The following is an 18,592-nucleotide window of genomic DNA, read 5'->3' as shown; positions in this document are numbered from 1 at the left end:
GACAGTTGTCACAAAGGTGGAGCAGGTCCGAGCTCCGGTCTTTCCCACCTTGGCTTTGACGCTCTTCCTGACTAGCGCTCTCATGCTCTACAGGAGGGGCTGTGAACGGAGGAGCCGATGTCAAGAAAGTGAGTTCCCAGCACCTCATAACGGCGCCCCCTGCCCTTGCTTTGAGATCATGGCTCAGAATCTAAATTCTGGTCCCTCACTTTAAGGCCCAGAGACTTCAAATAATCACCTGTGGCCTCACTTCACGTCAACAGGACTAGAAGCCAGAATCCTTAATCCACTCCTCTTTTTTCCACAATCCTTTCGCACATCAGTGATTCCTACAGAGGGAAGGGGTGGGGGTGGGGTTGGTGGAGGCTCCATCCTGCTGTAGCTGGATGGGCTTTGATTCTCTGTCGTGGGTGTAGGCTTCTAACATGGCTGCCACTGAACAAAAGCCTAAAAACCATTGCCTTTCTGTTTATCTTTCCTGGTTATCGGGCTCAGTCCAATCACCCTGTAGTCCCATTCTCTGATTTACAGACCGTATTTCGCTCACTAAACCCTTTATTCCCTCACTCACACACTGAATTCACATTCCATGGACGCGTTCTCTGGAACCCACTGTATGGGCTTTGGAAGTGAAAAGCTAAACCATTCCTAAACTCCACTGCAAAGAATTTAGAGCCCAAAGTGTGACTGCCGCCCCCAACCCCAGCCCTTCCACCCTAGAGGTCACACCTGCATCCTGTCTTGTAACAGACAATAGAAGAACAAATGCAGAGAGGGGACACAGCAGACGCTCGGCCCCCCACACCCTTGCTTCCTGGACACCCCACTGCCAGCTCCACCTCCATCAAAGTTCGGCAGGTGCTGAGCCCTGGTTTCCCTGAACCTCCCAAGACATCCAGTCCTCTGGGCATCTCGGCTGTCCTGCTGGAGAAGAAAAGTCCCTTGGGCCAGAGCCAGCCCACAGTGGTGGGACAGCCTTCAGCTCGACCATCCGCTGAGGAGTATGGCTATATAGTCACTGATCAGAAGTGAGTGCCCCAGCCTGAGAAAGCCATTCAGCCATTCTGTGGGGTTGGGTTAGCTCTTCCGACAAGAAGCAGAGAGCACGGATCCAGCTGTGTGAGAGAAAAAAGGGCACAGATGTGGTGGGTGGTTCTTAAGGTAGCCAGTCTCAAAAGAGTGCCTGCGAATCACCTCTCTCTCTCTCTCTCTCTCTCTCTCTCTCTCTCTCTCTCTCTCTCTCTCTCTCTCTCTCTCTCTCTCTCTCTCTCTCTCTCTGCCTGCTCCCCTCCTGCAGACCCCTGAGTCTGGTGGCTGGAGTGAAGTTGCTGGAGATCCTGGCTGAACATGTGCACATGACTTCAGGCAGCTTCATCAACATCAGGTGGGGCTGCCATTTTGGTGGGACAGCACGGGGTTGGGGGTGGGGGATGGGGTCTAGCCTGAGCGAGGTGGTACTGAAGGGTCTAGGGAAGAAGGGAAGACAGTTGGGGTCAGAGACCTCCCAAATTGTAGAAGCAGGAAAGCCACAGGTCGGCCCGCGGCTAGCCCCGTCCTGAATCTGCCTGTCATTAGACACACTCATGGGAATCCCTGATCCGAAGTGTTGGCCTCTTTATTTAGAGTCTGGAGCCTCGGGTGGGTAAGGTAGTGACATATTTCCTATTTGGCAGTGTGGTAGGACCAGCTGTCACCTTCCGAATCCGGCACAATGAGCAGAACTTGTCTTTGGCAGATGTGACCCAGCAAGCTGGTAAATACCACCCTATCCTCCAGCCCAGGCTCAGCATGACCCCAGCCTTGATTCCCAGGCCTGTGCTGATGCTCCCCTAAACGATTTCCAGCCCACATAGGGCTGAAAAGAGCCTGGCTTACACCCTTCCTGCAGGGCTGGTGAAGTCTGAACTGGAAGCGCAGACAGGGCTCCAGATTTTGCAGACAGGGGTGGGACAGGTAAGCACTAACTGTAGAATCCACCAAAGCCCTCGTAGGTCTGACTCTGCGCACAAGAGAGGAGGCAAGAACAAGGACTAAAGGGTTGGAAGTCCATGTGGCTCACCAGCCTTCGTTCCCATGCAGCCCGTCTCTGTTCTCATTTTGACCAGCAGATGGCGCTGTAGCGCTTTCCCGAAAGACATCTCTGTTTATATGGAAATCCTTCTAGTGGGGTCACCCAAAGTCTCTGGCTCTTGAATTGGTCCGATGTGGATTGGGGAGGAAGCTGTATGCCCTTCTGCCTGTTACCTTCACACCCCTGCCTTCACAGCTTTGCCCCTAGGGGTGGCCTAAGTAGGAGTCAAGGCCCAGTCTCCCCTGCCACCATCCCTCTGATTCTGACTTTGTTCCCACAGAGGGAGGAATCCGCCGCAGTCCTTCCCCGACAAGCCCATGGCATATCTCCCATGCGCTCATTGCTGCTTACTCTGGTGGCCCTGGCAGGTGTCGCTGGGCTACTAGTAGCTTTGGCGGTGGCCCTGTGTATGCGCCATCATTCGAAACAACGGGATAAGGAGCGCCTGGCCGCGCTGGGGCCGGAGGGGGCCCACGGTGACACTACTTTTGAATACCAGGTGTGAAGCTACAGAAGTTCATGGAGGGAAGGACATACAAGGGCCTTGAAAGACCCAGTCCTGTGTGGATGGATGGTGTGGCAGAATAAGGTCCTGTCTGGGTAGAAGCTGGAGAAATCCTGGAAGGGGTGTTGCGACATACTTTTTAAATGAATATGGGCTGGGATAATTGGCTCCAGAGATTCCTCCCAGGAATATGATTCTGGGATGCTACTTCTGAGGTTGTCATAAGCACTGAGGCAGAAAAGAATGAAGACGAAAGACAGACCTTAATCATCCTATTGAACAGAGACAGGCTCCAGAGAGGAATTGGAATTGGAATTATTCGTTTGGAGCACTGGGAACTGGGCAAGCCCTATGCCTGCAGGACCACTGAACTCCAGTCTGTGGCTTAGAAACCTTTGTAGTGGGGTTCTAAGGGGCCTCAGACTCACCCAATCCTTCCTCTGCAGGACCTGTGTCGCCAGCACATGGCCACAAAGTCGCTGTTTAACCGGGCAGAGGGTCAGCCAGAGCCTTCTCGGGTGAGCAGTGTGTCCTCCCAGTTCAGTGACGCGGCCCAGGCCAGCCCCAGTTCCCACAGCAGCACACCGTCCTGGTGCGAGGAGCCTGCCCAGGCCAACATGGACATCTCCACAGGACACATGATTCTGGTCAGGAAAGGGCCCAGGCCTAAAGTGGGGGAGGGAACAGGATAGCAGGAGAGGCGGGACGGGCAGTGCGGCCCAGAGCCAGGCTGTGGTGCCCCTACAGGCATACATGGAGGATCACCTCCGGAACCGGGACCGGTTGGCCAAGGAGTGGCAGGCCCTGTGCGCCTACCAAGCGGAGCCAAACACCTGTGCCACCGCACAAGGTGAAGGCAACATCAAGAAGAACCGCCATCCTGACTTCTTACCCTGTGAGTGAGCTGTGCGTCAACCTGGCCCCTTACTCTGCTAGGAGCAAGTGAAGGTTTGGGGGTTGTGGGGAGTGCTGGGCTCCTGGTTCCCGTTGGGTGGCAGAGCCCTGGTGCCAGAAGGTCATTTGTGAGTTCTGTGTAGATGACCATGCCCGAATCAAGCTGAAAGTGGAGAGCAGCCCCTCTCGGAGTGATTACATCAACGCCAGTCCCATCGTGAGTCGCTTCTCTTTACTCTCCACCCCCACCCCACCTCCAACCCCCAGTCAACTCTTGCTCCAGCCAAGCCCTGAAACTATAGAGCCCATGTTCTCAAATTAAAATATAGACTTCTCAGCCTTCCACCGCACCCTGGCCCACTCTTGCCCGAGCCTCACTCCAAGCTGGCCCTTCTCATTCCGGCTCATGACAGACATATCCTCTCTACTCTTAGATCGAGCATGACCCTCGGATGCCGGCCTACATAGCCACACAGGGACCCCTGTCCCACACCATCGCAGACTTCTGGCAGGTGCACTCTTGGAGGGGCCTTTTCTCAGAACCAGAGGCCTCTGAAGTCAGCCAGGGCCAGGGAGGCTAGAAGGCCGCTTACCTGGATCTCTCTGTCCTTAGATGGTGTGGGAGAGTGGCTGCACTGTCATCGTTATGCTGACCCCTTTGGTGGAGGATGGTGTCAAACAGTGTGACCGCTACTGGCCGGATGAAGGGTCCTCCCTCTACCACGTCTATGAGGTCAGAGTACCCAACAATAAGGGGTGGATGGTGGCCTTTTTAAATATAAATGTGTGAGTGTGTATATATGTATATATGTATATATGTGTATACATACATATATACATATACATACATACATACATACATACATACATATATATATATATATATACATATATATATATGCACAGAAGGGTAGGGACCGGAGCAGAGCGCGTGCGCACGTTCGCTCAGACCCTGCGGGATACCCGACAGGTGAACCTGGTGTCTGAGCACATCTGGTGCGAGGACTTCCTGGTGCGGAGCTTCTACCTGAAGAACGTGCAGACCCAGGAGACGCGCACGCTCACTCAGTTCCACTTCCTCAGCTGGCCGGCAGAGGGCACTCCGGCCTCCACCCGGCCGCTGCTGGACTTCCGCAGGTGGGCAAGCTGCCAGCAGTCACCCATCAGCAATTCCTGGGGACCAAAGTCTGGCCTGGAGCATCGCCCTTGATCTCTGTCCCTTCCACCAGCCTCCGATCCTCAAACCAGTACTGACCGTTTGACCATCCCACCCTAACCCGGTGCCCTTCTCACACCCACTTTCTCCCACAGCCACTCCATCATAGAGCTCCTTCGCCGGCTTTCCTGGAGGCAGGGGGGGGGGGGGGAGCGTCCCATGTCTAGATGCCCTCTCATCTCCTTCTGCTGGGACCTGCTTTATCTCCTGCCTTTCCCTTCTGTCTCCCAGCCCTGTGCCGGCCTGCTCTTTCACTGTCTCCAGTCCAGCCTCCATGTCTTTCTTACCTCTATTTGCCTCGTGTCTTTTTGCCTCTATTTTTTCTCTTTTTTTTCCCCTTCTTGCATTTCCGTCACTCTCCCAGAAGGGGGCCCTTCTGTCTTCATTTCTTCCTCTACATCTCTCCCTTCTGTCTCTCTCTCTCCCTCCCTCCCAGTCTCACAGCTGCCAGCATCATTTTTATGTATGTATGTATGTATGTATGTATGTATGTATGTATGTATGTACATATGTATGTATGTACATAAATATGTATGTGATCTCTGCTGATATTCTCAATTCAGTTGAACAGCCACAAAAGTGGTCATTGGCAGGTGTGGCAACCTCATGGACTACAGGCAGGCGGGCAGGTCAAGAAGGGTCTAGGCTGAAGGTTGCTTGGAGAACTGGGGCAGGAATTTAGGAAGAGACCAAGATTATCTTGCAAGAAGTTCATGGGCTGCTGGGGAATTTGGGGTGGGGGCGCTGAAGCAGAAGCTAGCAGAGGGACCTTAACACAAAGGCCAGGTCAGACATCCAGCACCCCTTACCATTCCACGCACGCAGGTGGCCGAGAAGCCTCTATACTGAATATACTGTTCCTCTGTCTTGTTCCAAGCTGGCCTGGGTCTCCAGTGCCAGGCAGAGGGGCAGAGTTGAGGTGGGGACCGTGGTAGTTTCTGAATTCCTGGATGACAGTGATTTCTGACTACTCTGCATCCTGAGGCATATTTTGAAAGTGATGTCAGTATTAAGTTATTTCTGGTTTCCCCACAATTAAAAAGCCTGGTCAGCAGAGATGGCACAGGCCTGTAACCCCAGCTGTGCAGGAGGCTAAGGCAGGAGATCTGCAAGTACAAGGCCAATCTGAGCAGCTTAGTTAGACCTGTCCCATAAATAAATAATGACAAAAGGCTGGGGACGGAGCTTGGTGGTTGAGAACTTTCCAAGCATTCACAAAGCATGCATGGGTTCAGTCCTTACTATTGGATAATGGTTAATAATGTTAATATTTTTAAAGTAAAAGTTTTTAAGATTTATTTTATGTATGTGAGTACACTGTACCCTGTCGATGTCTTCAGATACACCAGAAGAGGGCATCAGATCCCATTACAGAGGATTGTGAGCCACCATGTGGTTGCTGGAACTGAACTCTGGACCTCTGGAAGAGCAGTCAGTGCTCTTAACCACTGAGTCATCTCTCCAGTCCCCCCTCCTTTAATATATATATATTTTTAACTTTGGTGAAATTCTCCCCTCCCTTTTATTGAAAATGGGTTATTTTATCATAAATATATCTTGACTACGGTTTCCCCTCCCTTTACTTCTCCCAATTCCTCACCACTTAAGGAAAAGTTTTGGTTGGGTTCAGTGATAGAGTATGCATGAGGTCCTGGCTTGCTGCCAAACTAAAAAAAAAAAAAAAATACTAGGAAGTCCCTGATAGAGTCACTGTAGGGTCACTGCATAATTTTTTTTTTAAGACTGCACAGGTAAGCTACATAATTGCTGGGGCTTACAGCAGAATTACATAAATTCAGCAGGCATGTGGCAGCTCGAGTAACGTCATTGTTGCTAATGAGTGCATTTCGGTGACCTGCTATCAGGGCTGGTGTGGATTAAGGGCCTGTTGGAAAAGGCATGACTTTCATGGCATTAGAGCAGGAGATCTGGAAGTTACCAGAACGCCTTGGATTTGATCGGAACCACTTGCTCTCCTCCATCCTTACCACTTACAGAAAACACCTGTGGCGTGCAAGGTCTTCATGGATGGTATCTTATGGCATCTCATAGCATCCTAACAAATGGTCCCTGTTATCATCTCCCATCTCCTGGGGATGGAAACCGAGAAGTTAAATCCATTATTCAGGTTAACAGCTTGGGCACGTGGCTCCCAAGTGACAGTTCAAGGCCAGTGCCACCCACATCAGCTGAGGTCCTTGGTCACCGGCCCTGAATCTTCTCTCTTACTGCTCTGTGCTCGCCACAAGGCAGGAGAGCAAGGAAGTCAGCGTGCGGCCACACCATGCTGTATGATTGACCTTCTCCTTCTTCCTGGCTGGTGGTCCCTGGCCTTCACATCCACCTCTCATTGCAGGAAAGTGAACAAGTGCTACAGAGGCCGCTCCTGTCCCATCATAGTGCACTGCAGGTGGGTAAGGACCTGCCGCAGAGGCCCTGGGCTGGGGCCTTCCTTGTTGCATGCTTCCCTCTGGTCCTTTTCCTTTCACACAGACTGTGGGCACACTGCCTGTCTGCCTCTTGATGTTGGTGAGCAACAGACAGGAGCCAAATCTGGCACACCCTGTCTTTAATGAGTTAAAAATAGACACACACACACACACACACACACACACACACACACACACACACACACCAGAGAAATGTCAGCTCACAGCACTGGAAATGTTTACTCTGAACAAAGCCTGACCCCTGGTAGAGAGGGCCATTCTCACCATCCTGCTGCCTCCACTGAAAACGGAGTCATGGCTGTCCTTTCTAGTTGTCTGGGGACATGCCAGGGCTCACAGGCCTGCTACTCAGGGCCTCGGTTATCTCACCCATGACTCACTAACATTCTTCTCAGTCCAACTCTAATAATCATCCATGTCCCCACCCAACCCCCATGCGTGCTCCCCTCCTTCCTTGTCAAGGCTAAGCCTGTCTGTCACCATCTCCTATTTCAGTGATGGTGCAGGGAGGACAGGCACCTACATCCTTATTGACATGGTACTGAATCGCATGGCGAAAGGTAAGGTCCTGTCCCCACAGGACCCACAGCCCCTGGTCCCTCCTGGCTCCCCAACACCCAGTGGGTTTGCGAAACCACTGGGGAGCATGTGGCTCCATCCAACCTTTGCCAAGGATGCTCAGGATGTGTGGGACATGTTCTCCCCTTACTCCATACTATCCCCAGGAGTGAAGGAGATTGATATCGCTGCCACCCTGGAGCATGTCCGTGACCAGCGACCTGGCCTTGTCCGTTCTAAGGTGACAGTGGCTCCCCGCCTATCCTTAGTTGGTTCCCTTTCCAAGCATGCTTTTCATGGCCACCATAAAGAAGCCAACAGCAGTCTGCTCCTCCCACATCCCTCAGGAAGACCCACCTCTTCCCAGATGCCCAGCACCCTCCACCCCTGTAATGTTTCCTGGGGCAGAGGCAGAGGCAGAGGCAGAGGCAGAGGCAGAGGCAGAGGCTAGGTTTCCCCTGACCCTTCTGCCACTGACCTTGCACAGGACCAGTTTGAGTTTGCGCTGACAGCCGTGGCGGAGGAGGTGAATGCCATCCTCAAGGCCCTGCCCCAGTGAGCCCCCTGGGTACCTCAGTGGGCATCCTGGCCTCTGCTCCTTCTGCCTGTGTGTGAGCATTTGTGCACCCACTCTTCAGCCCCTACCCATCTGCCACCTTGGTCCGTCCGACTTGGGCATGATAGCCCTTTCCAACCCAGTGTGGAAGGAAGTCGGGAGGGAAGGGGCAGGTCCACCCTGCTTTATTCACGCTAGAACCAAGATCTCCTGTGGGAAACAGACAGCAGGCAAGGGGAGGAGTGGACACCAGCAGCAAGTGTGCCCGAGCCCCATCCTTCCTGAGTCTCTGTCTCCCTCTGTGTGTGTACCTCCCCACTCCCACCAGCCTATCGTGTATAGACAAAGCAGAATGAGAAGGCCCCAGCTCCCCCCAGTCCTGCTACCACTGGCCTGCCACCTTGACCCTGCTCAACCTTCTCCCTCTAGCACAAGCAAACATTTCTAGAAAAATCTACTTTTGTATCAATGTGAATAAAGTTAGTGTGTTGTCTGTGCAGCTGCAACATGGATGGCTTTGCAGTTCTGTCTGGTAAGCTTCTAGGCTCCAGTGTAGCCTACCCTGTCTCCCTGAAAACACAAAGTCATGAGCCAGGGGTGACACTGGCTACAGAGACTGGCTGTCCTTGGTTTGAAAAGTAGTGCCCCCTGGGTTCGGTCCCCAGCTCCGAAAAAAAAAAGAACCAAAAAAAAAAAAAAAAAAAAAAAAGAAAAGTAGTGCCTGGGGTTGGGGATTTAGCTCAGTGGTAGAGCGCTTGCCTAGCAAGCACAAGGCCCTGGGTTCGGTCCCCAGCTCCGAAAAAAAAAAAAAAAGAAAAGTAGTGCCTAAGAACGTGGCTGCAGGTTCCAAGGTGCCGTGCACGGATTTATCTTCATAAAACCATGACCAATAATCCCTCGTGCACAAAGAGAATGCAGCATGGCCCTAGCTAGCCCAGGCTGTAAAACTTTTATGTAGTGGAGGCAGGATTGAAGCCTGGGCAGCCATCCTTCACACAGCCTTCCCTCCCAGTTCTTAAGCTGCGTGTGCCCTTCAGTCTCAGAAATGACATTTGTGTCACACAGGATTGAGCTGGGAGGGGGCTGGGGAGACCATCCACCCACTGCCTGCCACATCTCAGGACATAGATACCACAGCCAGTTCTTCCAGTGAGGTGCTGGGGCAGGCCACACACTTCCCGCTTACCCAGCCTCTCTGCCCTTTACTCTCTTTTTTTTTTTTTTTTTTCTTCTCCCCCCCCCCCCCCCCGGAGCTGGGGACTGAACCCAGGGCCTTGCACTTCCTAGGCAAGCGCTCTACCACTGAGCTAAATCCCCAGCCCCTGCCCTTTACTCTTAAGGTAGCACTTGTGCTCTTCCCCAAGGAGCTCTTGGACAGTGAGTCCAGAACAGAAAAAATGAACTGAGATGGAACCCTGAGTTCATTTGGGCCTAGGGCCATTCTTATCATGCTGGAGTTAAATCTGGGATGAGGAACAATGCCCTTCTACTGAATGATGTTGAAGCTTAGCTCCAATGGTCTACAAGACAAAGGCCCCCAGTGGGCAAAGCACCATTTCTGCAAGGCCCAGCAGATGCTCGGGATAGGGGCTTGGAATCCCCTCAGGGGTGACTGTTGCTTTAGCTTCCAGAAGTCTGCCAGGCCCTTTGACTCCAGATTTTGAAGCTGACAGTGAATTCTGGGCTGAGGGAGCCAGGGCCACAGCCTCTTGCAGAACAACACATAGGTGCTGGTCCTGTGGTTAGAGATGGTAAGTGGGGAGGAGCTCCTGGTTCCTTCATCCCTGGGCCTGGTCACTGGGGAGGGTGGCTTCTGGATCACATCCCCTGGAGGGGCTTACTCCTGAGGGACTTGGGCATCATCACCTGAGTCCCATGCTTCCAATCAAGTCTTAACTTAGTGTGGGCCTTGCTGTGCTGTAGAGAGTCAAAAGTAGGTCGCCTTACAAGAGGGAGCCCTCAAGGTAAGCCTAGTTGTGGGGCCCTGGGAGGGAGGCCAATAATAAGCATTTTTTCTCATCACATGACACATTTGGGGAGGATAACCTGGTTTTGTGCCCCCAGTTACTGGGCCTGAAGGAAGGCGCAAGGCCTGAAGTGTTATCTAGTAGTTCTGGGGTCTCTCTCGAGCCATCACGGAAAGGAGGAACATGGGACACGGAGCTCTCAAAACTCAGCTTTATTTGCCTCCATTTTCCCACAGTCTGAGCTCAGCTCATCTGGCTTTGATGGGTCTCAGAGGCCCAGTGTTACAGAGGCCGGTCACAGCCTGCTCCACCAATCCCCTTGCTGGCCTTGGGCTCCCCAGGCAGGAGGACAGGTGGCTCATGGAGGATGAATTGATGATAAGAAAGAGTGGGCAGCAAGGTCAGAGGTCAAAGAAAGCCATTCAAGCAATATGTCCGACACTCCCTCTGCATGCCGATCCTTGCCATACACACTCCAGCCAAGGCAGCCTTCTCTCCCACATTCTGCCAGCCCACAGCCGTCCAGGACCACGCCCTATCTACTCAGTCCACTGCCCTATTAGCAAGGGAAAACAACCTCTCTCAGATGCTACATGAATCTGCTTGCTCCAACCTGGGTCTAGCAAGAAGGGACTAAGGTTCTGGTCATCTACAATTCTCACCACCCCTGCCAGGGACAAAATGGAAGACAAGATCTTCCAATTCAGACTAGCCAGGGTTGGAACTACAAATCCCAAGAAGCTCATCTTTGTAACTGAGCAGCTCTTCCCCTGGGATAAAAGCTATAAGAACCGAGGCCAAGGTGCATTGCACTCTGGGACTTGTAGTCCACCAAACACAGCACTAAGCACCCAGGGAAGAGAGTTAAGAGGCCAAGACTACAGATGCCTCCCACTCAGTCCCCACCCGCCACCCCAGTCCCCAGCTCTACACTCAGCATAAATGAGGGAGAGGAATGTAGTGATCCTTCCTAGCACATTGGGGAGGGCGCTGTCCTGTTGGAACTGCAGCAACTCTGTATCCAGGATATCCAGCTCAGAACACATCTGGGGAGAGAGCAGGGGTGGGTGACAGGAGAGAGGGTCAGCTGCAAGCAGAGGAGGATGGAGCTGAGCATGCACTCCTAGGCCAGCCCCTCAGCTCTGATGTGTGATGAGTGGGCAGTACAAATACAGTCCCCACCTAGGCCTCCCTCTGGGTCACCCTGGCCCTATCCCACCTCTCCAGGGACAGCCAGCCTCACCTCTGCCTAGTCCTATGGCCAGGGCAGGCTGAGGCAGCAAGAAGAAGGGAAGAGGAGTTGACTCTGGTTGAGACTCTGGAGGGCTGAGAGGCTTCCACCCTACCTAGCTAGCCTCCCCAGAAGATCTTATGGACCCACTGGCCCCAGCATCTTCCTGGGCTTCTAAGAGAAGGAGAAGGGAGACCTAGCCAAGCAGCAATGAAAGCAAGCGTTGCAGCCGAAGGGTGGGCGTTGCGGAGTGGAGTGGAGTGGGAGGAAGGCAGCACCAGAGGGGAAACGAGACAGTGGGTGAGAGCTCAGTTCTACACAGAAACCGGGAGGGCTGCATCTGGCCAAGGACAGCAGAGGCTCCTCGGCCTGTGCTATTCCCTGGGGGAAGCTCAAGCTCAGAGCATGCCAGGCCAAGTCCTCCTTCCTCGACAGCATCAGCAACATAAACGGCAGGAAAAGACTTGGGCACCCCAAACCCACTAATGTCCTTTAGCAGTGTCTGATCCAACCAGTGCCTCTGAGCTCCACAGGCACTGGTCCCCCCACCCCCCAATCTGGGCTTTACCCAGGGACCTGTCAGCCCTGGACAGAGTACAACAAATCTGTCCACAATACAGGTGGACACGGGAGGGAAACTTGTGGAGGGACAGTTTGGAATCCTGCAAGTCAGGCCACACTATTCTGCACTCCAGACAGTGACCTGGACTCTGAGTTGGGACCTGCGTCAGTCCAGCATCGGCCTGGTTCTCAGAGAATGAGGCAGCGAGAGGCCTTCTCCTCTGAGGATGGGCTGACTTTGGCTGCCTCGCCCCTTGCCCCCTTATGCAGGCCCCCCACATCAGGGTCTTGGTGCTGGGCCTTGGGCTGCCCATGCTGTCGTTGCGGTGCCCCCCGCCCACCTGCTGGCTTCTGCCCAGATGCCTCCATCTCTGACAGGCTGTACGCCATGGCAAGCTGCATGTCCTCATCCTCAGAAAGGTCGCTGTCAGGGGGACGAGAGACAGAGGTCGGCCGGACCTGCATGACCCCCAACCCAGGGGTGACTGAAGGCTGCTGCTCACGACGGCTCAGCTCCAAGCCTAGTGCCAGGTCATCTGGGACACCTGCAAGGGCCAAAGCCAAGTTAGAACACCGTGTAGGGTCCCTGACAGCCTCTCTGGGACTGGCACCCATACACTGGGTTACAAGGTTATCCAGCACATTCCCTGTCTACGACCCAGGAATGAGGAGATTGTCTACACACACAAAGGTTCCAGTGACTAAAGATAGCCCGTGTAAAGTACCTGTTGGAGTGCACAGTGTCGACAGGTAAGTGGCTGGCCACCCTGACTGATTCTTGGACTGACCCAAGCAGCCTAGCACGCACAAGGCTCTGTCTCGCACTCTAGAACTGGATTTTGATTCCTGACTTGATTTATCGCTTTTGTTTGGTAAGCAGTAATTTGGAAGTGGGGCCATTTATACATGCTTCAGCTCAGGCTTCTCAAATAGAAACTGGTGAATATGCTTGTGGTGGTGTATACCTTTAATCCCAGCACTTGGGACACAGAGGTCGGTGATTTGGGAGCTCAAGGTCAACCTGGTCTACAGAGTGAGCTCCAGGGAGCCAAGCCTACTCAGAAAACAAAACAAAACAAAACAGAAAACTGCCACTACCACTGGATCTGCATGGCTTTACTCCTGCTATGTCAAGAACACAAGAGGGGGCTGGAGAGATGGCTCAGTGGTTAAGAGCACTGACTGCTCTTCTAGAGATCCCGAGTGCCATTGGGTGGCTCACAACCATTTGTAACAGGATCCCATGCCCTCTTCTGCTATATCTGAAGACAGCTGCAATGGACTCATATAAATAAAAATAAATACATTTTTTATAAAAACAAAAGTAGGTAGGTAGATCATAGATAGACATTGACCTTTGGCCTCCACAGGTGCATCATGGGCTCATGCAGAGTGTACATCACACACACATGAGACACATGCAGAGAGGGGAAATGACAGAGGGAGAGGAAACCCCACGGTGGCACTGTGGACATGCATGTCCTATACAGTAAAGTGCAGGCTCAGGCTGCAGCTGGAAGGTAGAGTTTACCTAGCATGTCTAAGACTCTGGTTCAATGCCCAGTACCACACAGACTGAAGGGCCTTGCAACCAAGGCATCCCACTAATGATGCAGTCTGCTGCAATGGACTCTTCTTCTCCTGCTAACCCCAGCCCAGGAGGGAGAAGGAGGCACCACTCACCATTGATTGACACTGACTTCAGCTGTCCATCCTCTTCCACTTCTACCCGCTCCTGCCCGTTCTCCATGATTCTGTGGAAGATGGCACAGTTCAGTCAGTGACCAGACACTGGTCCAGGCTCTGAACGGTATACAGTAGCCAGAGCAAGACTCCATGTTCACATAGTCTTGCTTCTGTGTCTCATCCCCAGCCCCTCCACCTGTATGGCCACAAAAGGAGAGCTCACCTGCGTGTGGTGATGCGGCGGCCTTGGACAAAGGTTGTGGACGTAGAAACAGAGCGGAAAGCACCAGCCCCCGGGCTGAAGGAGAAAGACGAGGAGGAGAAATCTGGCATTGGGACAGATGAGGCAGAGACGAGGTGATGAGAGGGAGACTTGGCTACTTACCTCCGTCACTGAAAGCCAGGGATCTTGGGGGCCTCACTCAAACCTGTCCAGACTAGCCAAAACAGAACCAATTCCCAGGACTCCGGGTTTGCAAAAATGGACAGGGACAGTGCTTACCAGAGTTGCCAGGAAAGGAGGAAGAGAAAGTAAAGAAAGGGCCGGTGAGTCGGGAACCCTGGTTCTGAAGCTCCGAGAAGGCACCCAAGTCATCTGCAAGAACATTAGTGGTAAGGAGCTTGCTTCAAAACCCTGTGTTTGCCTTAAAGCCTAGAAATCAAGCGGATACACAACCTGATGCACTGCTGGTGTCTGCCGTTCTGGGTTGTGTAAATTTACAAAATGCTTTAAGGTTATTGTTTTTTGTTTAAGATGTATTTATTTATTCTGTGTATGTGAGTACACTGTCCCTCTCTTCAGACACACCAGAAGGGATCAGATCCCCATCACAGATGGTTGTGAGCCACCAGGTGGTTGCTGGGGTTTGAACTCAGGACCTCTGGAAGAAAGAGCAGTCAGTGCTCTTAACCTCTGAGCCAATTTACATTTTTTTTTTTTTTTTTTGAGCTGGGAACCGAACCCAGGGCCTTGTGCTTGGTAGGCAAACGCTCTACCACTGAGCTAAATCCCCAACCCCAATTTACAAATTTTTTAAACTCTTTTTTTTTTTTTTTGAAAAAGGGTCTCAGTATCAGTAGGTCAGGCTAGCCTCAAACTTAAAAGATAAAAATGACCCTGAAGCCCTGATCTTGGGCCTCCATCTCCCACGTTTAAAGTTCTTTTGGGGTTTTGAAATAGGTTCTCACTGCATAGTTCTGGCTGGCCTGGAAATTGCTATGTGGAGCAGGCTAGCCTTGTACCTCTGCCTCCAGGGATTAGAAGTGTTCACCGTCCTGGGCAGCTCTCAGTGCTGGGATTTTTACAGGCACGTGTAATCATGCTTGTGGAAGGAGTCTTTTAATCAACAGATTTACCTTCGTGCTTTATTTTATGGTGCTAGGGACTGAAACCAGTGTCTTGGACATGCTAGTCTGGCCTCTGCCACTGGGCTCCTTCCTAGCCAGGCGGTTGTGCCAATTACTTGTGTGAGCCTAAGGTAACTAATATGCTTCCTTTTTCTCATCTGGAAATAGGGGTTAAAACAGCCCACCTCTCAGGATTTGCAAGAGGTCTTATGGGATGTAGAATTCTTGGCGCGTGTTATTCGTTAAAAAAAAAAAAAAAAAAGGTGTCTGTTGTTATGTGTAATGGTGCTCACAGCAGTCACATGATGCTTTCGAGTCTTGTTCCACTGGTGGCTGTTGTGGAGGCTTAACAATGTGTTCTTGTTGTCATTTAATAAGGCCAGTCTGTGAAGTGTCACTGGTGTGTCACGTGAGTCCTGCCATGTGTGAGGTTCTGTCCTAGCTTTCCCTGGACTCCGGCCTACAACCTCAAATCTTCTGTTTGTGAAATTCCAACTCTGGCTCTGGCTCTAGCCTGAGAGATTCCCCAAAGGAATCCAGAGGACAGGCTGGAGGAGGCAGTTGAGCAACCCTGAGTCTACGTACCAAAGAGCTCCGAAAAGGGGTCTCCACTCCCGAAGAACTCCCGGAAGACTTCCTCAGGGCTACGGAAGGTGAATGTGAAGCCAGGCTCCATACCACCAGTTTCCGATCGAGAAGGACCACTTCCTGGAGGAGAGTCAGGATGAGGAGGGGGCTTAGTGTATACATACAGCCCTGAGCCAGGGGATCCCACCCAAGGCATGGCCGGGAATCTTAGAAAGAGCATGCTCTGCAAGAATCTGCCTGCCCCCCCCTTCCATCCTGGCACCCGACCTACCACTCCACCTACCTGCCCCCGTCAGCCCTTCCCGGCCATAGCGGTCATAGATCTCCCGTTTGTGCTCTAGAAGAAGAGACTCGGTCATTCCTCCCTTTAGGATAGTTCCCTCCCCTCCTGGGCTAGGACAAGCTTCAGAAAATGCAACTTGGGAGATGGCAGGGTATCCTGGGGGCATGATTTCAGCAGCTGGCATATATGCTAATAGCACCCACTCCAAGCCATGGGAAGAATTAAAGGACATAACTCACCAAACTGCCTAGCTCAGTACCTAACACGTAATGCAGTAAATGTAAGCTAGGGGCTGAGGCAGAGCTCAGTGGTAGAAACCCTACCTGACAGGAACAAGACAGGACCCTGGGTTCAACACCCAGCTCCACACAGATAAGTAAATAAATGTCAACTAATTATCCTATATTATTATAAGTAGGCTTACCCTAATCAATGAAGCCCCTTCTACAGAAACCAGCTAGGAGTGCAACCAAAGCATGCACCACCCTTCCCTGACAGAGCCGCTCTCCTTTGGAAAACTCTTCTCAGTGTGTTACCTGTCTCTGCACATAGCTGGCTACTGTTGGTCTTCTTTGACCAGAACAATAGACCACAGGAGGAGTTTACGGTCTCTTTGTCCTCCACTGTCTCCCTAGGTCCCTGAAATCCCCGGCACAGTGAGTTTAGGGGATATTTTCAGGCATCGCTTGTGGGTTTTGGTTTTGTGATTTAAGACAGGGTCTCATTCTATATCCAGGCTGTCCTTAGCCTCTCTGCAGTCATCTTGCCTCCTCAGTGCTGAGGTGACAAGTGTGAACCACCACCCACATCTAAGAAATGTATTTCTAAAGATACTGTTCACGGGGCCCAGGATGGTCTTGAGTTTGATATGTGGCCAAGGGAAGACCTTGAACTTTTGGTCCCCTTGTTTCCATCTTGTGTTGCTAAGATTTCAGGCATGTACTACCATGCCTAGTTTATGTGAGGCTAGGGATCAGACCCTGGGCCTTGCGTACGTTACCAAAGCACTCTGCCTCCAAAGCAACCGCCTCCACTCTTGGTGGTTGTTTTGAAGTTTGTTTACTTATTGAGACAGGGCCTTTGACCATAACATCCTCCTGCCTTACCTCCTGAGTGCTGGAATTAGAGCCGTGTCTAGTCAGAACATTTTCTGAAAAAATGACAGACCTAGGTCTGGAATTACGGTTTGCTTTACATGCGCAATGCCCTAGGTACACTCTTAGGCACAGAAAAAAAAATTCACCTATCCGACCTAGACTCATATTCTAGCTCAAGAAATGGGCAAATTATCTCATTTCTCTCAGTCTCAGTTTACCAGCCTATAAAATGGGGGTGATAAGCCTGCCTGGCAGGAAAGCTGTAGCCTTTTCTGACCAGGACCCCAAGTGCTTTCCAGGATCTGGGAGACAGGCATGACTTGCCCTGTAGGAAGAGGCAATTAAATGCTGCCTTAGATAAAAATCATGGAGGAGGTGGGATGGAGGCTTGGCTTTAGGAAGGAGTATGAAGAGTGAATGGAAGCAGGGGGACATGCTGGTCCCTGCAGGACCCCAAGCCTTACTGTCAGACAGTACTTCATAGGCCTCTGCCACCTCCTTAAATTTTTTCTCAGCAAACTCTTTATTATCCGGGTTCTTGTCTGGGTGCCACTGCAGAGCCTTCTTTCGGTACCTGCAGGAAGTGAGTGCAGAGGGAGGGTCAGGGGACTGAAGCAGGCTCTTCCCATCTGACCACCCTCTCTGCTTAGTCCCAACACCCTTTCACTGCCCCATTCCTGAATACCCCAAGACTGCCACTATGTATTCAGGGGTTTCTCTCCCTGCGGTGTGCCAGGGATGTGTAAAGCCCCTACCCTAAGCCCTCTCTCGGGGTTCATTCGATAGAGCTATCTATAGCCACACAGAGAATGGGGACACTGGACTACCCCATAGAACCTGGACATTTTAGCGCTGCAACCTGGGCAAGCCCACATGTAGGAGTTGGAGAAGGGGGAACTGGGTGCATAGGGGGCTCTAAAGAAGGTCAGGTTTAATTCCCTTGCTGGACTTGGTCTTCGTACTTTCCCAAGGGTCTCCTTCCTCCCTTCAGCCAGCCCTGGCCCCTGGCACTCGGGGGGGGGGGGGGGGGGGGGACAAGGGTCAGAGTCTTTCTGTAACACAGCCGAGGCACTTACGCCTTCTTGATGTCATCAGGGGACGCACTCCGCGGTACGTCTAGAATCTCGTAGTAGGATGCCATGGCAACTCAGCCGTCAGGCGGCCCTCCTCCAGGCTGCGGGAGAGAAGGGGTCAGGCCGACCGAGGCACCCCAGCTCCCTGCGGCCGCAACCCCCGGCAGGCAGAAGACACTGCGAGGTGGAATCCGGCCGGGGAGCCACGCCTGCGGCCGGTGACTAGGCTTCTTCGCAGCCTTTATCTGGTCCCGCAGGCCGATGCCCAGGGCTATCTCACCGCAGGCGGGGGGAGCCCTACCCGAACCCCCTAACACCAGTAACCCGATCGGAGCCCCCAACCTGACCCAGACGGGGCCGCACCTCCTCTGCCCGGAGTCCCGCCCCTGCCCCCCGCGGGGGAACCGCCTAGCACCCGCTGCCCGGCTCGCGGCGGCTGCGTACGACGCGCCAGGCTGGGTTGTGTGCGCAAGCATGCGTCAGCGCCGCGGAAACTACTAGAGACTCAG

The 18,592-nt window shown here is 52.5% G+C and overlaps 2 protein-coding genes and 1 long non-coding RNA gene across 27 annotated transcripts in view; 1 reads left to right on the top strand and 2 right to left on the bottom strand.

Annotated features, from left to right (window-relative positions):
• LOC120094712 (uncharacterized) overlaps positions 1-94 on the bottom strand; it is a 1,017-nt gene extending 923 nt beyond the window's left edge. The window contains exon 1 of the long non-coding RNA XR_015629660.1: positions 49-94. This is a non-coding gene — a long non-coding RNA (uncharacterized LOC120094712). The remainder of the gene's footprint in view (positions 1-48) is intronic.
• Positions 1-8,756, top strand: part of Ptprn (protein tyrosine phosphatase, receptor type, N) — a 15,282-nt gene extending 6,526 nt beyond the window's left edge. For all 5 annotated transcript variants that reach the window (XM_087564414.1, XM_087564413.1, NM_053881.2 and 2 more), the window contains 16 exon segments: positions 94-128; positions 751-1,028; positions 1,298-1,384; positions 1,674-1,753; positions 1,889-1,953; positions 2,352-2,570; positions 3,023-3,223; positions 3,324-3,471; positions 3,614-3,687; positions 3,905-3,982; positions 4,084-4,203; positions 4,441-4,607; positions 7,043-7,096; positions 7,632-7,696; positions 7,862-7,935; positions 8,182-8,756. In XM_087564414.1, the coding sequence (XP_087420540.1) occupies positions 94-128; positions 751-1,028; positions 1,298-1,384; positions 1,674-1,753; positions 1,889-1,953; positions 2,352-2,570; positions 3,023-3,223; positions 3,324-3,471; positions 3,614-3,687; positions 3,905-3,982; positions 4,084-4,203; positions 4,441-4,607; positions 7,043-7,096; positions 7,632-7,696; positions 7,862-7,935; positions 8,182-8,253 (1,817 nt within the window). In that variant the 3' untranslated portion in view covers positions 8,254-8,756.
• Positions 8,757-10,414: 1,658 nt separating this feature from the next.
• On the bottom strand, positions 10,415-18,582 carry Dnajb2 (DnaJ heat shock protein family (Hsp40) member B2). 21 transcript variants are annotated; one of them, XR_015628926.1, is made up of 11 exons: positions 18,426-18,579; positions 18,087-18,184; positions 17,475-17,584; positions 15,914-15,967; positions 15,628-15,750; positions 14,198-14,290; positions 13,919-14,021; positions 13,693-13,763; positions 12,351-12,554; positions 11,461-11,622; positions 10,415-11,263 (listed from the first exon to the last, which is right to left on the bottom strand). XR_015628926.1 is itself a non-coding variant. In XM_087567735.1 (11 exons), the coding sequence occupies exons 2-11, from the start codon at positions 18,149-18,151 to the stop codon at positions 11,188-11,190; spliced, it is 927 nt and encodes a 308-aa protein (XP_087423861.1). In that variant the 5' UTR covers positions 18,152-18,184; positions 18,426-18,579; the 3' UTR covers positions 10,415-11,187.
• Positions 18,583-18,592: the final 10 nt, after the last annotated feature.

Source organism: Rattus norvegicus, chromosome 9 (assembly GCF_021556685.1).
Source record: "Rattus norvegicus strain SHRSP/BbbUtx chromosome 9, alternate assembly SHRSP_T2T, whole genome shotgun sequence".
NCBI classification, from domain to species: Eukaryota; Metazoa; Chordata; class Mammalia; order Rodentia; family Muridae; genus Rattus; species Rattus norvegicus.
The sequence above is the reverse complement of the archived record's forward strand: the minus strand, read 5'-3'. Positions and strand labels throughout refer to the sequence as shown.

Coding starts and splice junctions, on each gene's coding strand:
- Dnajb2 (XM_087567732.1), bottom strand. CDS start 18,151: ATGGCATCCTACTACGAGATTCTAGACGTACCGCGGAGTGCGTCCCCT. Junction 17,585..18,086: donor CCTGATGACATCAAGAAGGC/GTAAGTGCCTCG, acceptor CACTTCCTGCAG/GTACCGAAAGAAGGCTCTGC. Junction 14,022..14,197: donor CTCCTTTCCTGGCAACTCTG/GTAAGCACTGTC, acceptor TCCCAATGCCAG/ATTTCTCCTCCTCGTCTTTC.